Source organism: Ostrinia nubilalis, chromosome 7 (assembly GCF_963855985.1).
Source record: "Ostrinia nubilalis chromosome 7, ilOstNubi1.1, whole genome shotgun sequence".
Classification (NCBI taxonomy): Eukaryota; Metazoa; Arthropoda; class Insecta; order Lepidoptera; family Crambidae; genus Ostrinia; species Ostrinia nubilalis.
This window is the reverse complement of record NC_087094.1, coordinates 9806448-9829168: the sequence shown is the minus strand read 5'-3', so window position 1 is coordinate 9829168 and position 22721 is coordinate 9806448. Positions and strand designations below refer to the sequence as shown.

At 34.4% G+C, this 22721-nt stretch overlaps 3 protein-coding genes across 3 annotated transcripts; 1 reads left to right on the top strand and 2 right to left on the bottom strand.

The window, feature by feature from the left end:
• Positions 1 to 675: 675 nt before the first annotated feature.
• LOC135073261 (uroporphyrinogen decarboxylase) lies at positions 676 to 2785 on the top strand. The gene is made up of 7 exons (XM_063967372.1): positions 676 to 836; positions 933 to 1220; positions 1297 to 1455; positions 1606 to 1749; positions 1856 to 2011; positions 2130 to 2297; positions 2536 to 2785. The coding sequence occupies exons 1-7, from the start codon at positions 819 to 821 to the stop codon at positions 2677 to 2679; spliced, it is 1077 nt and encodes a 358-aa protein (XP_063823442.1). The 5' UTR covers positions 676 to 818; the 3' UTR covers positions 2680 to 2785.
• A 37-nt stretch (positions 2786 to 2822) lies between these two features.
• On the bottom strand, positions 2823 to 5444 carry LOC135073260 (COP9 signalosome complex subunit 3). The gene is made up of 9 exons (XM_063967371.1): positions 5219 to 5444; positions 4931 to 5085; positions 4750 to 4846; positions 4430 to 4647; positions 4147 to 4344; positions 3883 to 4035; positions 3651 to 3782; positions 3374 to 3556; positions 2823 to 3286 (listed from the first exon to the last, which is right to left on the bottom strand). The coding sequence occupies exons 1-9, from the start codon at positions 5271 to 5273 to the stop codon at positions 3206 to 3208; spliced, it is 1272 nt and encodes a 423-aa protein (XP_063823441.1). The 5' UTR covers positions 5274 to 5444; the 3' UTR covers positions 2823 to 3205.
• Positions 5445 to 6219: 775 nt separating this feature from the next.
• On the bottom strand, positions 6220 to 7343 carry LOC135073612 (RWD domain-containing protein 2B). The gene is made up of 2 exons (XM_063967771.1): positions 7289 to 7343; positions 6220 to 7100 (listed from the first exon to the last, which is right to left on the bottom strand). Exon 2 carries the CDS (start codon positions 7073 to 7075, stop codon positions 6233 to 6235), a length of 843 nt encoding a protein of 280 aa, XP_063823841.1. The 5' UTR covers positions 7076 to 7100; positions 7289 to 7343; the 3' UTR covers positions 6220 to 6232.
• Positions 7344 to 22721: the final 15378 nt, after the last annotated feature.

The following is a 22721-nucleotide window of genomic DNA, read 5'->3' as shown; positions in this document are numbered from 1 at the left end:
GTAGGTAGGTAGTGAAAAAGATAGATCAATTAATTTATTTTAATGTTTCGGTGGTGTAAGAAGAAACTTATTTTCACAGCATACTGTGAAAATAAGTATAATAATGCTATGGCATTCCGAATTTAAAAAATATAAGGAAAATTCAAAATTCCGTTCGTTCCGATACACGCACTATGTTTCTAATAAATATAATAATTGGGGGAATAAGATAATAAATATTATTATACTTATCAGAACAAATCTAAATAAAAAAAAACAAAATCAACTATAATTTTTTTTTTTTTTTTTTTTATAAGTATAATTAATTTCAAATAATAGAGAAAATATCTATTATTCTACCCAACACAAGGTGCGTGAAAAGAACCACATCATTTAAAGCGCCCTCTCTTCCGCATCCCAAAAGTGCGATCTGATACGAACACGGACTACGGCCAATGTTTCTAAACTTCAGTAATGTAATCCATTTAAAACGAATGTGTTTAAATTAAAGAAAACGAAATAATTTTCTTTAAATTAATAAAACATTTTTTTATTATACAATCGATCAAATAAGAAATATTTTTATCGATTACAGATTACAGGCTTAAAATGGACTTCACTATAAGAAATGACAGATGACAGATGACAGATGTTAAATGTCAATGTCAATCAATGCGTCTCCCTCAGGGGCCTCAGGTTCGCTAGTTTTCTCTGTGCGGCAGAAACTTTGGGTTATTTATTTTAATAAATTACTGGCATATTGATATCTATTCAATATAACTTCTTTGAGTATTCAAATATCTACATTATTAATAATAGCCGTATATGAAACATACAACATGAGCTATACCAACAAAGTAAGTATTAGTGTCGGATGTAAACAATTACAATAATTGCATATTCATTGTGTATTGATTAATCAGAAACTAATCGTATTTACGCAATCATTGCAGAACTTTCCTGAACTAAAAAATGACCGGCTATTGAGAGCGGCACGGGGCATGGAGGTTGATAAGGTTCCAGTATGGGTGATGCGGCAAGCCGGTAGATATCTGCCAGAATTTCAAGAAGTACGAGCAAAACATGACTTCTTTACCGTCTGTCGGACACCAGAGCTCGCGTGTGAAGTGACGCTACAGCCACTCAGACGATTTGAGCATCTGGATGCTTCAATAATTTTCAGTGACATACTTGTGATCCCTCAAGCTCTAGGTATGATAGTGGAAATGCATCCTGGTCAGGTAAATAACTTAAATTAAACACCTAACTATCTAATATCAATGCAACAAAGTTCATTTTCAATACCATTGATTTCAGGGTCCAGTCTTTCCTCATCCACTCAATTCACCTACTGAAATAGAGAATTTGAAAGAAGATGGAGCCATATCAAGATTAAGTTATGTGGGTGATGCTATAACTTTGACCAGACACAAAATTGAAGGGAAAGTTCCATTGATTGGATTTACTGGGGCACCTGTAAGTTATATTATTACATTTTGTCCAGCACTGAACGTCATTTGGATGAAACAAACGATTAAACAAGTGTTATAAAATATTAGCTACATCAATACCTTAGTAGATATTGTATCCTAGCATAACACTGCATTTAACAGGTTTTCTTTTTAGTTTACTTTGATGGGCTACATGATTGAAGGAGGTGGCAGCAAAACAATGTCAAAAACTAAAGAGTGGATTGAAAAGCACCCAAAAGATGTTCACAAACTACTCAGTCTTTTGACAAGAGTTATTGTGGATTACTTGGTAATGCAGGTAAGGTTTTTTATAGATTTTTACTGCTTTACTTGAATACCGAAATCATCTTAAAAAACTCAATTTTATTTAATAAAACCTTATTTGGTATAAATCATATTTCCAGGTTGATAGTGGAGCACAATTACTTCAAGTATTTGAATCTAGTGCCGATCATCTAACAAAAGAACAATTTGCAGAACTATCATCACCTTATTTGAAGCAAATAAGAGATGGTGTAAGAACAAAACTTGATGAAAGAAATCTGCAGCAGGTGCCAATGGTAAATAATATCTTTTTTAAAACATGTTATTCAAAACAATAATTAATTTAAAATGTTTAAATGCATAACAAACTTAAAGCATGTCTTACTAATAAATTAATAAAAGTAAATTTTTTAGACAGTTTTTGCTAAAGGAGGTGGTCACTCTTTGGATGTCCAAGCTCAACTGGGCTATGAGACTATTGGGTTAGACTGGACAGTAGACCCAGTAGAGGCCAGAAAGATTGTTGGAGAAAATATCACTTTACAAGGAAACCTTGATCCACAAGACTTATACAAGCCCAAGGTAAAGTGTGTAAAGGATTTAATCTAGGGATAGGCAGGTATATTGCCCCCTCCAATCAGAACCCACACACAACTATAATTTTAAAATCCTGTCATTATCTATTTATGTAATGGAGTGACTTATCAATTCATACTATTGAGTAAGTAAACTGCAATATGCACTGCATGATCCCTCCCTTTGTCAATTTTATCAATCCTGTATAGATCCAATCTTTTGATCCTTATTTTTTTAATTACAGGAAGAAGTAAGGAATCTAACCATATCAATGGTCCAAAAATTCGGGAAATTCAGATACATAGCCAACTTAGGACATGGCATTACACCAGCTACGCCGATTGAGAGTATGACTGCTTTCACAGAAGCTGTTCATGAAGCTATCTAGTTATCATCAACTTTATGTATGCTTGTTATTTACCTACTATGCTAAAATGGTGGATTGGTTGAATAGATACTTATGATATGTTCAATAAAAGATGTTTTTTTGTTTACTTTTGTTATTTATTTATCAGAATTATTGAAAAGATTACATAAATTCAGAATTCCTATCTGCCAGAGCTTCACAATAGAAACAAACAGACTGATAGGCCAAATGATCGCCTTACGACGATGTACGACGATGTGCGTGAAACATTCGAAAGATAATAAATAAGAGTGTCCTGTAATTTTCTACAGACAAATATTAATGAGTTCATTGAGCCAGGCAATTAACATAATGCACTCAGATATGCAACAACACCGGGATAGCTAGGGATATTGATTTATAGCACATTAACATAATCATTGTACCTAGTTCATAAAGGTGCGATTTTGATGCAAAGTTACATAGTATGTATAATGAACTGCCAACTGTTTTGGACCATGTTTTTTCACTATCATGAAGCACTGTGGTTGCTAACATTATTGCTTATTTACATAGTATAAGTGGTTTTTGAGTTTTGACTAGTAGCTGGCATATCTTCATCATGGCTGCCCACAGATTTCTTTACATACTGAAATAAAAAATATTACTTTAAATATTTTACTACAGAAGACAAACAGAATAAGATATTAATACATAAAATTATAAGTGAATGTACCTGAGGATTAACTTGTATTTGTTCATCCATTTCCTGGATATACTGGTGCAGTTTCGTACATGCTGCCATTTGTTGCTCCAAAACACATAAGGTTTCAGGAGAAGCATATTTTTCAGGGCTATCAAGAAATACAACCATACCATCTTTTTGATTGATCATAGCATAAATTTCACCTTCTTCAATCTAAAAAATATTAAATCATTTTAAAAAATATACTTATGTAATAGTAAAAAGTTTTTATGGTTTCTGTAACTTTATAGGGATACCAGATACCAACCATGTTGAGTATGTATGTTTCAGCTTGTGCAGGACCTGACAGTTGTACTCTTGCAGCTACATCACTCAAAGACAGAGTTAAAAACGTCTTTGTAAGTCTCTGAATATTTTTCTTATACATTGAACTTAGAACCTGAAATAAAAATATAGTAAGTATAATTTTTTAGTTAAATTTGCACAGATAAACTACAGACTGCCTGTATGACATGTGGTTACTGGTTAGTATTACTTACTTGGTTTACTAATCCCATATTTTTGTCTCTAACAAATGTTTCTCGATGTTTTATCACTGCATGATGAGATGTAGCCAACTCATGGTATGCCACTGACAATGGTTTTAGAAAACGGCATACAACTTGTGGTACATATTTAGGCATAGGAAAAATCTGGAATAAGATGTTTTGTTTTATCCATTTAAAATCATAAATAATAAATAATATTTATTTTATAAATAATAAGGTTACTATAAGTTTCGAATTTTCAAGTTATGACAATACCTTTCCATGTGAAATAAATGAGACCAATATGTATTTTTTGTAAGCTTCCAACATTATGTGGGAGACAACCATAGCAGGGACTGTTACCACCACTTCAAAGAAATACAAAGCCCTATCATAGTTTTTCATAGCTGTGTAGATCATCCCTCCATAATAGTAATATAGTAGAAAATGTTTTGAATCGTTATTACCCCCAAGCTGTAATAAAATAAGAAAAGATTTATATATTGTTTAAAAATCTTTGAAATAATAATATGAATACAATCAATAAACTTTCTTTTACCTCAGAACTTATCCCAGTAACATCAGTATCTAGAAACTCAAGTGCTGGTTTCATACATTTAGAGAGCAAGCAGAGCTGACACAAATCTGCATGGATCGAAGTCAGCTGAGAATCAAACAACTGTATTTTCCTGATGGCTTTTTTTAGTATTTCAATGCCTCGGATGGGTTGTTTCAACTCTACTAGATGATCAGTAAGGAGGTGGCAAAGATCAGCATCTGAAATTTTAAGAATTAAAAGTTAAGAGTACTTTTTTTACCAAGATTATGCTAATTTGTAATTGAAAACAGAGTCACTATAAACAATACTGTGATACTTACACAAGTCTGGAGAAAAGCGTACTTGTTCACCATTACAATTATTTATAAAATCATGTATTTGTTGAAACATAGTAGATCTGTCAATGTCACTAGAGCCCTGTAAATTAAAAAATATTTATTACTTTAAACAGGATAAAAGTAACAAAATAATTTTAAGTACCTACATAAATATTATTCTGACCTGTGGTAGAGAGAATTTTGCGACCAATACTGCCAATACTCCCAGTGAATGTTGTTGAATGTCAAGGGTCTCCAAAACAGTATTGAGATGAGCACTATTACGCTGTAGAACTTCATCAGAGTTCCCTATGACTTCACACAATTCCCGGAAGCTCCCTGTAAAACACAGAAATTGACTGACATCTAACCCCTTTATGAATAGATTGCAAGGATATTAGCATTGATTAAAGTGGTGAAGGGAAAGATAATTTTATGTGTTATTTTTAGTAATTATTGTCTGAATACGAACCTGAAGCCGACATCGTTCTCACATTATTTACAAATTGTTCCAGAGGGGATGCCATCGTGTTTATGATGATAATACTTTACGGCGTATTCACGAGACACTGGATTCTTATAATTTGCAATTTAATTATTGCCAATCATTAAAGTATTAGGATTTTACGCTTTTTTCCTCTGTTTTCAGTGATTTTCAGAAATTGTTGGAAGCAGCAAAAAATCAGGCGACGAATGACAAAATGACTGACAGAAATGACAATTATGACAAATGACAGTAGGAGTCACAGATAAAAAATACAGCCCCCCTAGACAAAACGCACTTTTTGATCGAATCGAAAATCGAATCCGTCAAAACTCCATACAAAAAAGGGGCTTTTCGACCACTTTTCGACTGGTTTGCGATTATAATTTGCACTTTGTCTAGACCCACAGGATTGGGCATTGGGACAACACCATTGTGCCACACAAGTAGTGTTGTGACTCATCAATTTACTACCTATTAGTACATCATATAATCGATAGTATGGAAACATCATTAATTTAAAACAGTGTTCAACAACTGTGTAACTACTTTTTATTAGTAAGGGGGTTACTGTTTTATTTCCTACTAGCTTTTGCCCGCGGCTTCACTCACGTGAAATTTAGTTTGTCACAGATCGTCATAAATTATAGCCTATGTTATTCTGGGTTATAAACAATAATACTGTAGTTTCATCAAAATCCGTTCAGTACTTTTTGCGTGAAAGAGTGACAAACATCCAGACATCCACACAAACTTTCCCATTTAAAATATTAGTAGGATTTCCCGTTGGTAAAGTTTTATCTAGTCTTGTGCTAAGGATGGAGAGTTCTAACTTCATTATTTGTAATCATTAGTGATCCTTAATCTGAGGTAATCATACACCCCTGTATTCTTCATGGGGACTGCTTCTAGCGGTAACTGGGAATATACAAGACGAAGCACACATGTGAATGTGTTGGGTAAAATAAAAAAGAAGAAGTACCTACATAATAAATAAAATTGTTACTTATCATTTATTAATCCAAATAATTCATTAAATGTTTGACTGAATCCAAGTTTGTCCATGTATTTGGAAAAGTCAGTCATACTTAATTGTATTTCTTCAAAATTTACAAATTTATTTTGTGGAGCTGAAAAATCTTCAGATTTTCTTATAACAATTTTCTTCCAATTCATTGATTTTATGTCTTTCCACCATTCATAACAATCACAATTATGACCTTCAATACAAACAATACCTGGTTTGCCTGACAAGCAAAATCCGGTTAATTTTAATTCTCTAGCTTTTTTAACAATTTCTTCTCGTTTCTTCTTGTTATAAATATGGTGTGAGTAAATCCACAGCCTCACATAGTTCCTGTCTTTTATATTATCATCTGCAGTTTCTTCATTAACAGTGTTTTGTTCAGTAACACCACTTGAAGCATAAAAAATTTCAATATTTTCTTGTAACCAAGATATTGCATCATATAAACAGACTTCTCCTAAATGATTTGTCTTGATAAAATTTGATAATTCATAGTTGAGTTTTGTTTCCTGGTGCCGATTTAACTGATTGCACCTGATGAATATATCTGGCTCTTCCTCAGGATATAAACTTGGCAAATTAATACACATTTCTAATTTCAATTCCTTTATAAATAAATTTATAGTAAAGTCTAGATGACTAGGTGTATACTCAGTAGGATTATCCAAAAAGTTTTGAATTGCATCTAAACTCTTATTGTCGGTTAAAACTATATCATTGTTATTTGGATACATCGACTTCAACAGTTCAAACTCACTTAACTGTTGGGTTAAACAACCGACAAAGTCATCTGTAACATTTCCTGTACTTGCACTCATGTTATCAAAGGTTTCATCTCATCATCTGAAAATATCAATGATATTATTTTATATAATATCATTGGAAAATATAAAAGAGATGTTACATTAGATAAGTAGGTACTGTAACATTTATGAATACTTATTATGCTGGTTTGTATTGTTGCTAACAATGGTGGCTTGTATTGCTATGTTTTTATTTATTCTGAATCAAAAACGCGGAAAAACACTCACTTAAGTTTTGTTTTGTGTTTACAACTTTACAACAAGCACACCAAAAATCACCAAGCAAGACCAACAAACAAACAGCTGTGTTTGACAGTTACTTGTTCTTGGATTGACACTTGACATTAGGGGCGTATAGCCGAAAATATAGGTCTACCACACAGATATGGATAGATCATGAAGCTACAGATAAAAATGGAGGGCAGAGTTTGGAACATAACTTGAGTCAAATACCTACTTATATCTATCTCGCTCTCTGCGGCCCTACCTCTCTTTTTAGTGTGAACTGTAGTATTGCTATCTTCTGATTTAAATCTCCTTGTAAATTCTTCGAAATAGCCAATACACTAACCAAATCAGAAGTTAAACAAATAAATAATTAATATTTGAAACTAAGATTATAGGTGTACCAGAATCTCATGGCAAACAAAAATATTGGAAAAGTGTGTTTTTCATATGGCAATTGTCTATGGTTTAATTGTCACCTGTCAAAGAAAATTATGAAATCTGTCAGCCGCTGCAAAATTTTTGTAATCTCTTCTTGACTATTTGTTATTTTTCTGAAAAAGTCGAAAAAGTTCAAGCAACGCATATTGTTTTCAATGTGAATTGTAAAATAAGGCATAATTCAAAGTCAATCTTTGATTCTAAAGCGCGTCGTCGAGTTGACAGTAAGTTGGACTGAAATGTTTTGATACATTTAGTTTATTACCCAACTGCGTCAGCAGAAGGAGGGTTGTGTTTTTTATATTATTCTTACTTAATAGCTGCTTTATCGGGGTTTTCAGGTATATCTCACAAATTGGTGCAGATGTTATTATGACCATGTAAAGAAAATTGAAAAAGATTTCATCAAGCAAGATTGAATAATGGAGAAGTTTCCAATTTTTTTCTTTTAAATAAACCTAAAATAAATATAAGTAAAACTAATAATAGTTGTGAAATAATCATGAAAATATCTCTATAAATAAATAAGTTACAGGGCCCTAAAGTTGCGCATAACTATTCACGCCATTTTGATCGGTGTATTCACGACAGTCATTCGGAGTACAAACAATAAATCACCCCTGATCCAGCCAGTGCTGTTGACAGGTTCATTTTTTTAAAATCTAGCAGTTTTTAATTTTTCAGCTAGGGTCACTCAAGATTCTTTCTTAGTAAAATTTTGTAACCTTTTTTTTAAATATCCCAGACCTGGCCATATACAAAAAGAACGGCACCGCCTATGTTTCAGTTCCACGCGAAAATATGTAGGTAATATAAATAATTTATTTCTCAGACATTTCTTGATCGATTTTAAAAAAAAACTTCACCGTCTTTTTAGTTTTGGTATATATTTTAATCCCATTCAGCGAAATATAGTGTTTTTAACATCAGGAACTTCTCCATTGAAATGCTGAAAGAGCAATTTAATTTACAATACCTCTTTATCTTGATCATCTGTCTATTGAAGAACAAGAAATGCAAGTGGAGTTCTTAGAATCGTTTTCTAGTTCTGAATGAAGTGATAAGTTAAAAGTATGATGCATAATAAAATTAGATACTTAAAGTAATATACGATTTATTTAAATTTCAAGACATTTTCCTATGTTAAAAACCTGATGTATATAGGTGTACCAGAATCTCATGGCAAACAAAAATATTGGAAAAGTGTGTTTTTCATATGGCAATTGTCTATGGTTTAATTGTCACCTGTCAAAGAAAATTATGAAATCTGTCAGCCGCTGCTAAAATTTTGTAATCTCTTCATGCCTATTTGTTATTTTTGTGAAAAAGTCGTAAAAGCTCGAGCAAGTAATATTGTTTTCAATGTGTATTGTAAAATAAGGCATAATTCAAAGTCAATCTTTGATTTTAAAGCGCGTCGTTGAGTTGACAGTAAGTTGGAGTGAAATGTTTTGATACATTTAGTTTATTGGAAGGAGGGTTGTTTTTTTATATTATTCTTACATAATAGCTGCTTTATGCACACCTGGGTACACCTGAAACCCCCGTTTCAGGTGTACCTCACAAATTGGTGCAGAGGAATGGTGAAAATGTTTTGACCATGTAAATAAAATTCAAAAAGATTTCATCAAGAAAGATTAAATAGTTGAAATGCTTGAAGAGCAATTTATAATAAATACCTCTTTATCTTGATCATCTATTGAAGAAAAGTGGAATTCTTAGAATCGTTTTCTAGTTTTGATAGAAGTGATTAGATATAAGTATGATACATAATAAAATTAGTCCTACATAAATGTCTTAGTCATGTCTTGAAAAATAAGTAAATCGTATATTACATACGAATTACTTATTTTTCAAGACATTTTGCTATTATTATTACTGACGGGATTGTACCTTAGTTTTGAATTTCCGATATTTCGGCACTGTTGCAAGCGCCATGGTCTCGGAGTAACTGAAGAAACTTGCGGGTAATGGCAATCGTATTAAAAGACTACGAAAGAGGGTAGACCGATATGTCCGTCCATAACATCTCACAGCAAGTTTCTTCAGTTACTCCGTGTCCGTGACCATGGCGCTTGCAACAGTGCCGAAATATCGGAAATTTAAAACTAAGATACATGGTAGCAATCCCGTCAGTAATAATAATTATGTTAGTGACCATGAAAGTTTAAAATATGTAATACATTTTCCTATGTTATGAAATATGATGTATAACAACATTCTTCATACACATAGGTACCTAAAATTTACGAGGGGTGTTCAGAAAGTAATGAAAATGGGATCTTCTTCTTCCTCGTTCCCTCACTGATGAGGATCGCGACCACAGATAGTGTTCCTCCACAGACTGCGGTTCATAAGCTGTGTGGACCATTACCAGTTTCTAGTGAAGAATTAAGCTACCTGCCCATTTTTTTCAGATTTTTGTGATGGATATAAAAATCCCATTCTCATTACTTATTGTTATTGAACACCCCTTGTATATTCGTACTTCATGTTCATTAATACTCAAGTTATAAAAATAAAAAAATTAACAGTATCAAGATCGTTTAATCCGATTTCCCCAGTATGGCACTCAACAAAGTTTATTTTCCCCATTTGCCATGAGATTCTGGTACACCTATACCTAGTTAAATAAAAAATCACAAAATTGTCGGCCATTTAGGCTTAATGTGTTGGCGAATCAGGGAATTACAATCCCAATTCCTGGGTAATCGGTACCATGTGGCAACATCGGCCCAATCCGGCCCATCATGGCGGTTGTTTACTATTTTGTTTATTAAGCAGTTAATTTCGTTTGAGATTGTTTACAGGAAATAATCATTGTTTTATCACAAGAATTGGTGAAAAATTTTGTAGTGCGTGGTTGCGGTAGTACGTGCTGTCCTGGAAGTGACATAAGATTCCACGCGTAAGTGTTTATTTCGTGATTTCCGACATTGGATCATTGTAAACATTTTTCACATTTTTTACAGTAATTTCTTCCTAAAACGTTTTACCAGTATAGGTGTACCAGAATCTCATGGCAAATGGGGAAAATAAACTTTGATGAGTGCAATACTGGGGAAATTGGATTAAACGATCTTAATACTGTTTATTTTTTTATTTATGACAATAATTAATGAACATGAAGTACGAATGCCTACCTTATACATTTTAGGGATGTGTATGAAGAATGTTGTTACACATCGAGTTTTTAACATAGAAACATGTCTTGAAAAATAAGTAAACCGTATATTACTGTAAATAATTTTATTGTGTATCATATTAATTTATAACTTATCATTTCATTCAGAACCTTAAAACGATTCTAAGAACTCCACTTGCATTTCTTGTTCTTCAATAGATGATCAAGTTGAAGAGGTATTTATTTAACTATTTATTTATACACGGTGGAATTTTGTAATGCCACATGGAGGGAAAGTACTCTTAATACTGTAGATAGAAAATTTTACTGAAAGAAAACATTCCTTTATTTTTGAAAAAAAAAAAAAGAGAACTGCATTCAAATATTTTCGAATTTTTTTCGAAAATTCACTACTATACCATACAATTTTCTGTAATATTATTAAAATAATTTAAGATTTCATGGTTTTCTTTTCATTTGATTTATCAAGTTTGTTAGAGAGATTTCATCCTTGTACTTAACCCTAACGATCGATGTAATAAAAATACAGGGTGTAATTTTTAACAGATTTTAGTTGATTCGATTCCCGGGTGTGGCAAGCAAATTTTTGGAAATCTTTGAATGCAGTTCTATTTCTTTTCAAAAATAAAGGAGTGTTTTCTTTGAGAATTTTTTTCTATCTACAATATTAAGAGTAGGTACCTACTTTCCCTCCAGGTGGCATTACAAAATTCCATCCTGTATAATATAAATCGCTGTTTCAGCATTTCAATTACTCAAACTTGCTTGATGAAATCTTTTTCAATTTTCTTTACATAGTTATAACTTTTTCACTATTCCTCTGCACCAATGTATGAAATACACCTGAAAACCCCGATAAAGCAGCTATTAGGTAAGAATAATATAAAACTAAATAAACATAACCCTCCTTCTGACGCAGTTAGGTAATAAACTAAAAGTATCAAAACATTTCACTCCAACTTACTGTCAACTCAACGACGCGCATTAAAATCAAAGATTGCCTTTGAATTATGCCTTATTTTACAATACACATTGAAAACAATATGATTTGCTTGAGCTTTTTCGACTTTTTCACAAAAATAACAAATAGGCATGAAGTGATTACAAAATTTCTGCAGCGGCTGACAGATCTTTTGATTTACTTTGTCAGGTGACAATAAAGCCATAGACAATGGCCATATGAAAAACACACTTTTCCAATATTTTTGTTTGCCATGAGATTCTGGTACACCTATAACTACACTTATCATTTTTAATGATACCTATGTCAAGAAATAAAGATTTTACATTGGTTTCATTGAATTTGAACAATTTTATATTTTTTGTTTATTTAGAAAGAGCAAGTCTGCCCACAGAGAGCGAGATACTGATACTTAGTTTGTGCTTCAAGTACCTAGGTATTGAGAGTCTGGCCTCCATTTTTATCTGTAGCTTCATGGGATAGATGCAGCATGTGAAAAAATTTGTATGAAGACGAGCGTGCCACTTTTTAAACGTCATTAGTGTCATTTTAGCGAATTTTAGTGATTGCTGCTGCTGACGTTGACTGACAGCTGACTGTTTTGACCAATCGCATCGCAGAATCGAAGAAGCGTGTCTGGATTGTAGACGTTAAATATTACCGTAATCGGGGCTCTGGCCATATACAAGAACGGCACCGCCTTTGTTTCAGTTCCACGCGAAAATAATTATGTAGGTAATTAAAATAATTAATTTCTCAAGACATTTTTTGATGGATTTAAAAAAAAAACTTCAACGTCTTTTTAGTTCTGGTCTATATTTTAATCCCATTCAGAGAAATAATAATTAGAGATGAAACGGATAGTTGTTTGGCCGGATACCGGATACCGGATATCCGGCTAGCTGCTAGGCCGGATAGCCGGATATCCGGCGGCCGGATAAATAAATAAATAAATAAAATCATTTATTTGCAAGAACATGGTTAGATTGGTGTTAATTTAGTTAATTCCAGCATATTCTGTCGCATGCGACGTGCAAAAGTTTTTGTTCTTAAAGTTATGTTAATTGTTATTGCTACATTTGGTCTTAGATTTTACATATTTTTACAACTCAAAATACTTATTTTACTCATAGTTGTTTTTCATATACCATGATAGTAACAAGTAACAATACAATAAATACATGTCAGGGAAAACTTGAATTGCAAATGTCAAAGAAATTTAAATTAATTGTAAGATGTCAAATTAAGTTACATTACCGATGTTACATCATTCTATCATTTAAAAAGTCATTCACTGTATAATACATTTTAATTAACAAAAAGTCAAAAACTGCACTTTTAAATTTGGTAAAGGTTAACATTTTTACATTGTTTGGTAATTTATTAAATATTCGTATAGCCATACAATAACAGTTTTTGGAATACAGTGTCAATCTTTGAGGTGGGATTGATAAGTTGTCTGCCTTCCTACCTCTATAGCCATAAGTTTTATTTGTCTCAAATAAATGGGTATATCTCTTGACAAACATTGCCATCTCAAAGATGTATAAGCATGGAAGTGGCAATATTATGTTTAGATCTTTAAACAATGGCTTGCAACTGTCTAAATAATGTGCTCCGCAAATCGCTCTAATGCACTTTTTTTGTGCTCTAAAGGCTAGTTAGTTGGCCTATTGTCTCGTTGCATGGTCGTGACGAGTTTAGGTGCTTCGAACGCGATCAGTGGGTCTATTAGTAGACTAGACTAGTCACACTTTTCGAAAATCGAATCAGTCCGAATAGAATGTCAGATTTTGCCACTTGTCTAGGGGGCAGATCAATTCGGGCGATTTCGGTTGCCATTGTGAGTGTGTGATTGAATAGCGAAAAGGACATCATCCACGATCCATACATTTTTGGTCCAAAATCAAAAGTGCCGGCCTACAAAAAAAAGTGCTGTATTCTGACAGAACACGTCCGCCTTAGCATTTGTTACTATGGCACCAAAGCTGTAGCACTACTGTGCGTCTTTCTTCTTTTTATTTTATTTTTTATCTTCTCTTCTGTGGTTTTGTTTAGTTAATTTGTAATTCTTGATGTGTACTGTAACTGTATTATACACACATCCCTGCGTTGCGCGCCCCTTGGAGAGATATCGAACTTTCACTGTTATTTTAATTACGGTTACATTATTTTTATTCGGTGTCTTCTCCAAGGGATGCGCAATAAGCAAGGGCGTCCGCGGAAGACCAGCTTCGTGACTTGCCCTTTTGAGCATATCATGATAAATGCTGAGCCCCCCCATAGGCATAGTTTTTTCTCACCTATATCTCTTTGTTTTAATAGCCTGCATATTATATTATGTTTTTTTTTTTTTGTATTGTGTCTTTTTTATTGTGTCAATAAACCTATTCTATTCTATTCGTAGTATTTGAGATCTTAAAGTCATCCACGTTTCATATATTTTTGGTTCAAAATCAAGTGCCAGCCAACAAAAAAAACTGCTGTATTTTGACAGAACACGTCTGCCTTAGCATTTGTCACTTCTGATTTTGGATCAAAATGGATGATGTCCATAAATTACACTCGCGAGCAAAAATATGGAATCACCCTATTTGTTTCGAGCGATCACAAAAACTAAATGACTAATAGAAGACAAATAAAAATGGTACCATTTTAAAGGTAATTTATTATAAACTTTAAATTGATACCACAGATACATGCATAGTCATTCAGTTCTTAAGATCGCTCGGAACAAAACACAAGGTGGTGATTCCATATTTTTGCTCTTAAGTATAGTTTACTTGCTGCGTAATCTGACTGAACTGCATCATGACATCAGACCATCAGTGAAAAAAAAACGCCTATTTTATTTGGCAATCAACAGATATTTACTATTTAAGTATTCGTCATTAGAGTGTATTCACTCTATGTATGGGCCAGAAAAAGAAATTTGTTTTTTTAAAGGCCTTAATATGGTTTTTTGTAACTTTTTGGACTTTAAAGCCGTCATTATTATAATCCATTTTATTGATGTTTACCTCAAAGATTAATGTATTTCATTTTATTAATAGGAAATTCTCGTAGTTTTTTAATATCCGGTATCCGGCCGGATAGTGAGTTACTATCCGGTATCCGGCCGGATAGTAAATTTAGGCCGGATATCCGGCCTACCGGATAGTTACCGGATATCCGTTTCATCTCTAATAATAATGTTTTTTGAAATGCTGGAAGAGCAATTTATTTACAATACATCTTTATCTTGATCATCTATTGAAGAACAAGAAATGCAAGTGGAGTTCTTAGAATCGTTTTCTAGTTCTGAATGAAGTGATAAGTTATTTAAGTATGATGCATAATAAAATTAGTTACTTAAAGTAATATAAAATTTATTTATTTTTCAAGACATTTTCCTATTTTAAAAACCCGATGTATAACAACAAATAATTTCGCTTCTGCAGTGCGTCAGGGATGTTTGCAGAGGCACGGGTCAACTGCTTTTTTACCACAATGCGCAAAAAATGTGCATCCCTGGTGCGCAGGGTCCGGAGTAGTGGCAACAGCATCCTGACCATGATTGCGAGCAGTTTGGATTGTGTGTACGTGAGGCATTGCTGTGACACAGCCTATGGAGTGAAGCAGCGATGACTCATGTATGCATAACCTCACACTTAATTGTGGGTTTGGAATTGAAATGAGTATAATTTATTATAATACTTATTTCAATTCTAAATCTTAATCTAAATTAAATTTATTTAATTTCTTATTTTACATCTGTTTCAACTAACATAGTTTTTAAGTGCAATTGTTACTAACAAACTAAGTCCTGGTTACTTGAATAAAGAATCATTTATTATTATTATTATATTATTATTATTATAACAACATTATTCATACACTTATCTACCTAAAATGTAATTCATACTTCATGTTCATTAATATTAAAGTCATAAAAGTAAAAAATTAAACAGTATCAAGATCATTTATTCCAATTTCACCAGTATTGCTCTCAACAAAGTTTATTTTCCCTATTTGCCATGAGATTCTGGTACACCTATAGCACTTATCACTGCTAAAAAATGGATGGAAAACGTCACTATTGAAGGGGTTCCCTACTTGTGTTCGAAAGTTGATAGTTCGATTTTTATTATACCGAACACGCTGTGTCGGTAGTTCAGTTGTGCGATATTTTATTGTATCGATGCTTTATTGGTGCGATGTAACGTTTGTAAGCTCGCAAACGTATTCTCGCCGAAAACATGCTAAAGTTTTCGGCGGTTGTGTCGGTCGCCATTTTGCTTACAATGAGGATCAGTACTGTTGTAGAAAATTCAATAAAACTAGTATCTAAGTACGTTAATCTTTAAGACATAAGAAAGATATATCTTTTTGAATTATCCAAATCGGACCATTACCTACTTACGAAGATATTAAGTAATAAACATAGGCCGTTTTTGCCGCTAAAAGTCAACGTACGCAGGGCCGCGTGACGTCACTATATCCGAATCGAGCGCAGCCGGCGTACTATTGGGATGGAAAATATTTTTTTCCAGCTAAACTATCAATTTTAGAAAAAAACTTTTAATAACATTTATTCATCAAAATAAAGTAACCTATCGACCAGTAATTTTTAAAAATAAAAATTGTGAAAAATAAGTATCGCTATGTCCAAAAACCACATTTTCATAGGATTCGATGCAATGCGGAGACGCGGTTGGGGTGAGTGTAACTTAATGATTGTTTGTATTGAACATAATAATACATAATATGATGCTAATAATACCCAGTTTCTGGCCTGGGGGGGGGGGGGATAAGTCATACCCAGCTTATAGCCTGGGGGGAGGGGCAAGCCTTACCCAGCTTCTGGCCTTGGTGGGAGGGGGGGAGAGGCAAGTCATACCCAGTTTCTGGCCGGGGGAGGGGTCATAAGCAGCTGTCCTTTCCTGCAGCAGCTGGCCCGCCCATGGGAACGGCGAATAGATAGGTAGGTACGTAGGTTTAACTCAGAAAAACTAAATAACAGGTAGGTATTGCGTGTACATCGAAATGATCTTCATAGCAATGTCTTGTAGCCTAGGCAGAGTGTATCTGCCTCAGCGATACCTTATTGTTAGAAGTAAATAAATTAATACTTATACATTTTTATATTTTACTTTGAAGAATACAACACTGTCTTATGAACACTTTATTTGAATAAATCGCCAATTATGCCACCGCGGAGGGTAGCGCATTTTCTTACATAACTTTTCAATTCCTATCATTGGAGGTCCGAAAATATTTCTCATACAATTTGACACCATAATGATCATTCTTCATAAAAAATTTAAAACCTACATATTTAAAAACATAATCATTGATATTCATAATATCACTAATCATACACTTAGTTTTTACTAATATTTGTTTTCATATATTTTTCTATACTAATGATCGAAACTCATAATCATTCGAATAAATAACTATAACATTCATAAATGTGATGTATCCTAATATTTGTTTTCATAAATTTATTACTTTTAAGTGTATTTATCGGTATCCTTCCGTTTGGCCAAAATACTTTTCGCCAAATTTCACTTCGCAAACAACTTATCGCCAAAGTTTCATTTCCCAAATGAACTTTTAGCAACTGTACTTTTCGCAACTAATTCATTTGGTCAAATTATCATTTGGCAAAATTTTACTTGGCAAATGTTTATATAGCAAATGTTTTATTTTGCCAAATCGTCGTCGTTCGTCGTTTCAGCCAAATGACGTCCACTGCTGGACAAAGGCCTCCCCCAAGGTTTTCCACAATGAACGGTCCTGCGCTGCCCGCATCCAGGCTCTTCCCGCGACCCTTACCAGATCGTCGGTCCACCTAGTAGGAGGCCTGCCCACGCTACGTTTTCCAGCCCGTGGTCGCCACTCGAGAACTTTCCTGCCCCAACGGCCATCGTCTCTACGAGCTATGTGCCCCGCCCACTGCCACTTGATTTTAGCAATTCTGCGAGCTATGTCGGTTACTTTGGTTCTCCTACGGATCTCCTCATTTCTGATTCGATCACGCAGGGAAACTCCGAGCATAGCCCGCTCCATCGCCCTTTGGGTGACCTTGAGCCTTCTTATGAGGCCCATAGTAAGCGACCACGTTTCGGATCCATATGTCAACACTGGCAACACACACTGCTCGAAGACTTTCGTCTTGAGACACTGCGGTATTTCGGACATGAGTATATGGCGAAGCTTCCCGAACGCTGCCCATCCGAGTTGGATTCGACGATTGACCTCTTTCTCGAAGTTGGACCTACCTAACTGGACTGTTTGTCCCAGGTATACATAATTGTCGACAACTTCGAGTGTAGAGTCTCCAACCTTCAGAGGAGTGGGTGCAACACGGACATTAGACATGATTTTTGTCTTGTCCATGTTCATTCTGAGGCCCACTTGTTGAGAGGCTCTACTGAGGCCATCGAGCATTGTGCCTAGATCCTCCAAGGTCTCAGCCATGACTACGATATCGTCCGCGAATCGAAGGTGGGTGATGTACTCGCCGTTGATATTTATGCCAAATCCGTTCCAGTCCAGAAGCTTGAAGACATCTTCCAGGGCGGTGGTAAACAGTTTTGGAGATATGACGTCTCCCTGTCTTACCCCTCGCTGCAACTGGATAGGTTTCGAATCCCGATCCTGAAGGCGGACCGACATTGTGGCGTTTTTGTACAAACCCCTCAACACTTCGATATATCGATAGTCAATTTGGCACCTTTGGAGAGACTGTAGCACTGCCCAGGTCTCGACCGAATCGAAGGCTTTCTCATAATCCACAAACGCCAGGCAAAGTGGTTGATTATACTCCTCGGTCTTCTGTATAATCTGCCTTAGCGTATGTATGTGGTCTATGGTACTAAAGCCTTTTCGGAAACCGGCTTGTTCGGGAGGCTGGAAGTCGTCGAGCCTGCGAGCGAGACGATTCGTAATGACTCTTGAAAACAGCTTGTAGACATGGCTCAGAAGTGAGATGGGTCTATAATTCTTCAATAAGGTTTTGTCACCTTTTTTGAAGAAGAGTACCACCACACTTCTGTGCCATGTCGTAGGCGTTTTTCCTTCGAGGGTGACGGAATTGAACAGCTTCTGAAGAGCCCTCAGTACCGGCGTTCCGCCTGCCTTCAAAAGCTCAGCCGTGATTCCATCATCACCCGGTGCCTTGTTGTTCTTCAGCTGTTTGAGAGCCATTCTAATCTCGTACAGACTGACGTCCGGGATATCTTCGGTATAGTGTCGGGTCAGTCTAGCTCTTGGGTCTTCGGCTAGATTTGTGACAGGTGCACGTACACTCGTGTATAATTGTCCGTAGAACTTCTCGACCTCTTCCAATTATGTAAAACAAAGAGATTGCAGAAAATAGTATGGTTGCAGAAAGTAGGTATCGCAGAAAATAGTAGGTTAGGTTAGGTTAGAACAGTGACCCTTAACGCGCGAAGGCGAGCGAAGCGTGCCGCGGCAGCGGCCGCCGAGCGCTAGAATCACCTCTATTGTTTAATGAATCATTTGGAAATTTCGATAAAAAGAATGAAATATGAAAATTAATTTATTATTATTGTTTTGCCAAATGAGAATTTGCCAAATAAAAATTTGCGAAACGTTGTTTGCGATGTGATAATTTGGGAAACGTTTTTTGGCCAAACATTAGTAATCCGTATTTATCCATATTATTGAAAATTAAATCATGATGTCTTTATTCGTATTAAATCGTATTTTAACATTAAATTAATATGAAATGGTCCAAAACAGGCAATATTTTGTGCCACAAAACTAACGTGACAGAAACGAATCGCTGCAAAACCGATTCCACGTAGTCTTGTCTGCCCTACCCCTAGAGTGTAATTTAAAAGCCGGAGGCGCGGAGGGAGGGCAGCCCTCGTCCGCGTCCCACAGCGACGGAGACGAGGAGATACCAATGCATGTTGCATGCTTGCTTTCATGCTGCATGCTCTGCATGCTTATTTACTTAATTAATTAATACCGGAGGCCCAATTGGGGGGGAATGGGATTTAAAAGGTTGGCAGCGCACTTGTGAGTTCACTGATGTTGCGGGTGTACATGGGCGACGGCAATTGCTTACCATCAGGTGATCCGTCTGCTCGTTTGCCTCCTATCGTTATAAAGTAAATTATTCTGAACAACAACATTATGAGTTGAAGTATGTTCTTAGTAACAACATTATTAATTAAAACAATATGATCAATGAATGTTATGAAGAAAAAAGATCTGAAAATAAAAATTATGTATTTTGAATGGTTCTTGGCAGTAACAGTATTGATAAAAAAATTATGATTACTAACTGTTATGAGCTCCGTTGGTAGTAATAAAAATGTATGAATAAAAAAAGTATGAAAAATAAAATTATGAAGAGAGATTATTATGAACACAAATCGGTAGTAAGACAAAGAATAGGATTTAGAATTTTATGTGAGCCAATATACAGGGTGTTAGGTAAATGGGTATATGAGCCGACACTAGCCCATGTTAACATGGTCATATAAATGGTATGGTGAAGTCAGAAAATTGATATCTTCATTTTAATTATTTTAATTTTCATACAAATCAGATTTTATAAAATTTATTTTGTATGAAAATTAAAAAAATTAAAATGATGATATCAAATTTCTGACTTCACCATACCATTTATATGACCATGTTAACATGGGCTAGTGTCGGCTCATATACCCATTTACCTAACACCCTGTAGAACCACCGCGGAGACCCCAATCGCGTCTCTGCGTTCCATTGAATCGTATAAGCGTATGGATTTTTTGCGTTATTTTTCACAATTTCTATTTTTAAAAATTACCTATCGATAGTTTACTTTATTCTGATGAATAAATGTCATTACAAGTTTTTCTCTAAAACTCATAGTTTGGCTAGAAAAAAATATTTTCTATCCACGCAGTACGCGGCAGCGCTGCAGCGTTCGGATCGGATATAGTGACGTCATCGTCCCGGCGCCGGGCGGTCAGTGAACTTTTTTAGTAATTTGGCCATAACTTCGTCAATTTTTGTCGTAGAACAAAAATTTTTGGACTGTGCATTAAGGATTTCTTAGCCCTATAAATCTGCATTCACAGCTAAAAATCGAAATGATCCTCATTTCTAACAAATTCTATTTTTGGCCAAAAGCCCCGGCATTGTGTTTTTTTTTATTTTTAGTAAAATACACGAAAAGTGAGAGAATCTCTAAGGCCTAATTCACACGAGAGCTTTTTTAACGTCCGTTAAAAAAGCGTTCAAATAGAACATAAGTACGTGTTCACACGTCGGCGCTTTTAAAACGCGACGCTTTTTTATCGAGCAGTGTTGCATTTTCAACGCAGAGCGTTGGGAATAGACCCTATGAAACTTTTTATTATTATTCACACGAGCGTTATTCAAGAAATGATAAAAATGGAATTAGCGATTTATTCACTTTTTTCGATGGTATCATGTGTAGAATGTCATAAAAAACGTTTTGTTTAAGTTATATTTTTATGAGAAATGCGTAGTTTTTGCTATATTTCATGTTTTGTGTTTTATTTGTATGAAACGTTTCCTTCACGAGGCTCTTATTCAAAATGTTAAAGTTTGTTAGATATGACTACTTATAGGTTTTAAAGAGTCATACTAATAGAAGCTAATACAGTAACAACTTTGTCCCAGTGCGTCCCCGTTTAGGATATAAGTGATATTTTCTAAGGTACGAAAAAGTAAACAAAATATATGGATTTATGGCAATTTTATGATAATTTATTGATTTTCTAAAATAAAAAGAAGCTAACAATCATTCCAATCTTAATCATTTATTATTCAACATCATCATCAACATCTATAAATTCAAAAGTTTCATCATTATTTGAAGCTAGTAAATTTTTAACTTCATTAGGAAGAGGAGATTTTGACTCACATTCATTTTTGGTCTAATTGTTGACAAAAAAGGATCCGAAGAAATAAGTAAATTATTTAAAATATCACGCTTGGTCACTTTTCGGTTAAATTTACGCGTATGATTCTCTCTGATCTTTCTAAAATCTTTATTCCGCGATTCTGTAGCTTCTTCCGATAGTGCTCCTATTGGCATAATATCTAAGTGCAAAGCAAAACCAACTGACATGAATCATTTAACAAAATTAAAACAAAGATCTTTAAATATCGATATGTACAAGTATGGCCTATCTTCATTGCACGCATGGATACGGGCTATGGAGACTATATTACACATTACTTATAGACTAGAATTTAAAACTTGGACAGCAAGAGGAAATAAAAAAGCAAATATTATGGAGAAACGAAAAGCTGAAATACAAAAACGGTTTCGCGATGAAACTGGATTGCTAATAGATATTGTGCAGCAAGGGGCTGGAACAACAAACAACGGAAATACTGCGCGTAGATTTTTTGCAGATCCAGAAAAAATATCCAACATCACTGGAGTTAGTCAAGAGCTGATTCCTAGGTTGTCTGTATTATTAAGGGCTATGGCTTCCGGTGAGCAAATAAACCCCCAAAACTTCACTCAATTTACTTAGATATTATGCCAATAGGAGCACTATCGGAAGAGAAGAAGCTGCAGAATCGCGGAATAAAGATCAGAGAGAATCATACGCGTAAATTTAACCGAAAAGTGACCAATCGTGATATTTTAAATAATTTACTTATTTCTTCGGATCCTTTTTTGTCACAATAAGACCAAAAATGAGTATGAGTCAAAATCTCCTCTTCCTAATGAAGTTAAAAATTTACTAGCTTCAAATAATGATGAAACTTTTGAATTTATAGATGTTGATGATGATGTTGAATAATAAATGATTAAGATTGGAATGATTGTTAGCTTCTTTTTATTTTAGAAAATCAACAAATTATCATAAAGTTGCCTTATATCCAAATATTTTGTTTAC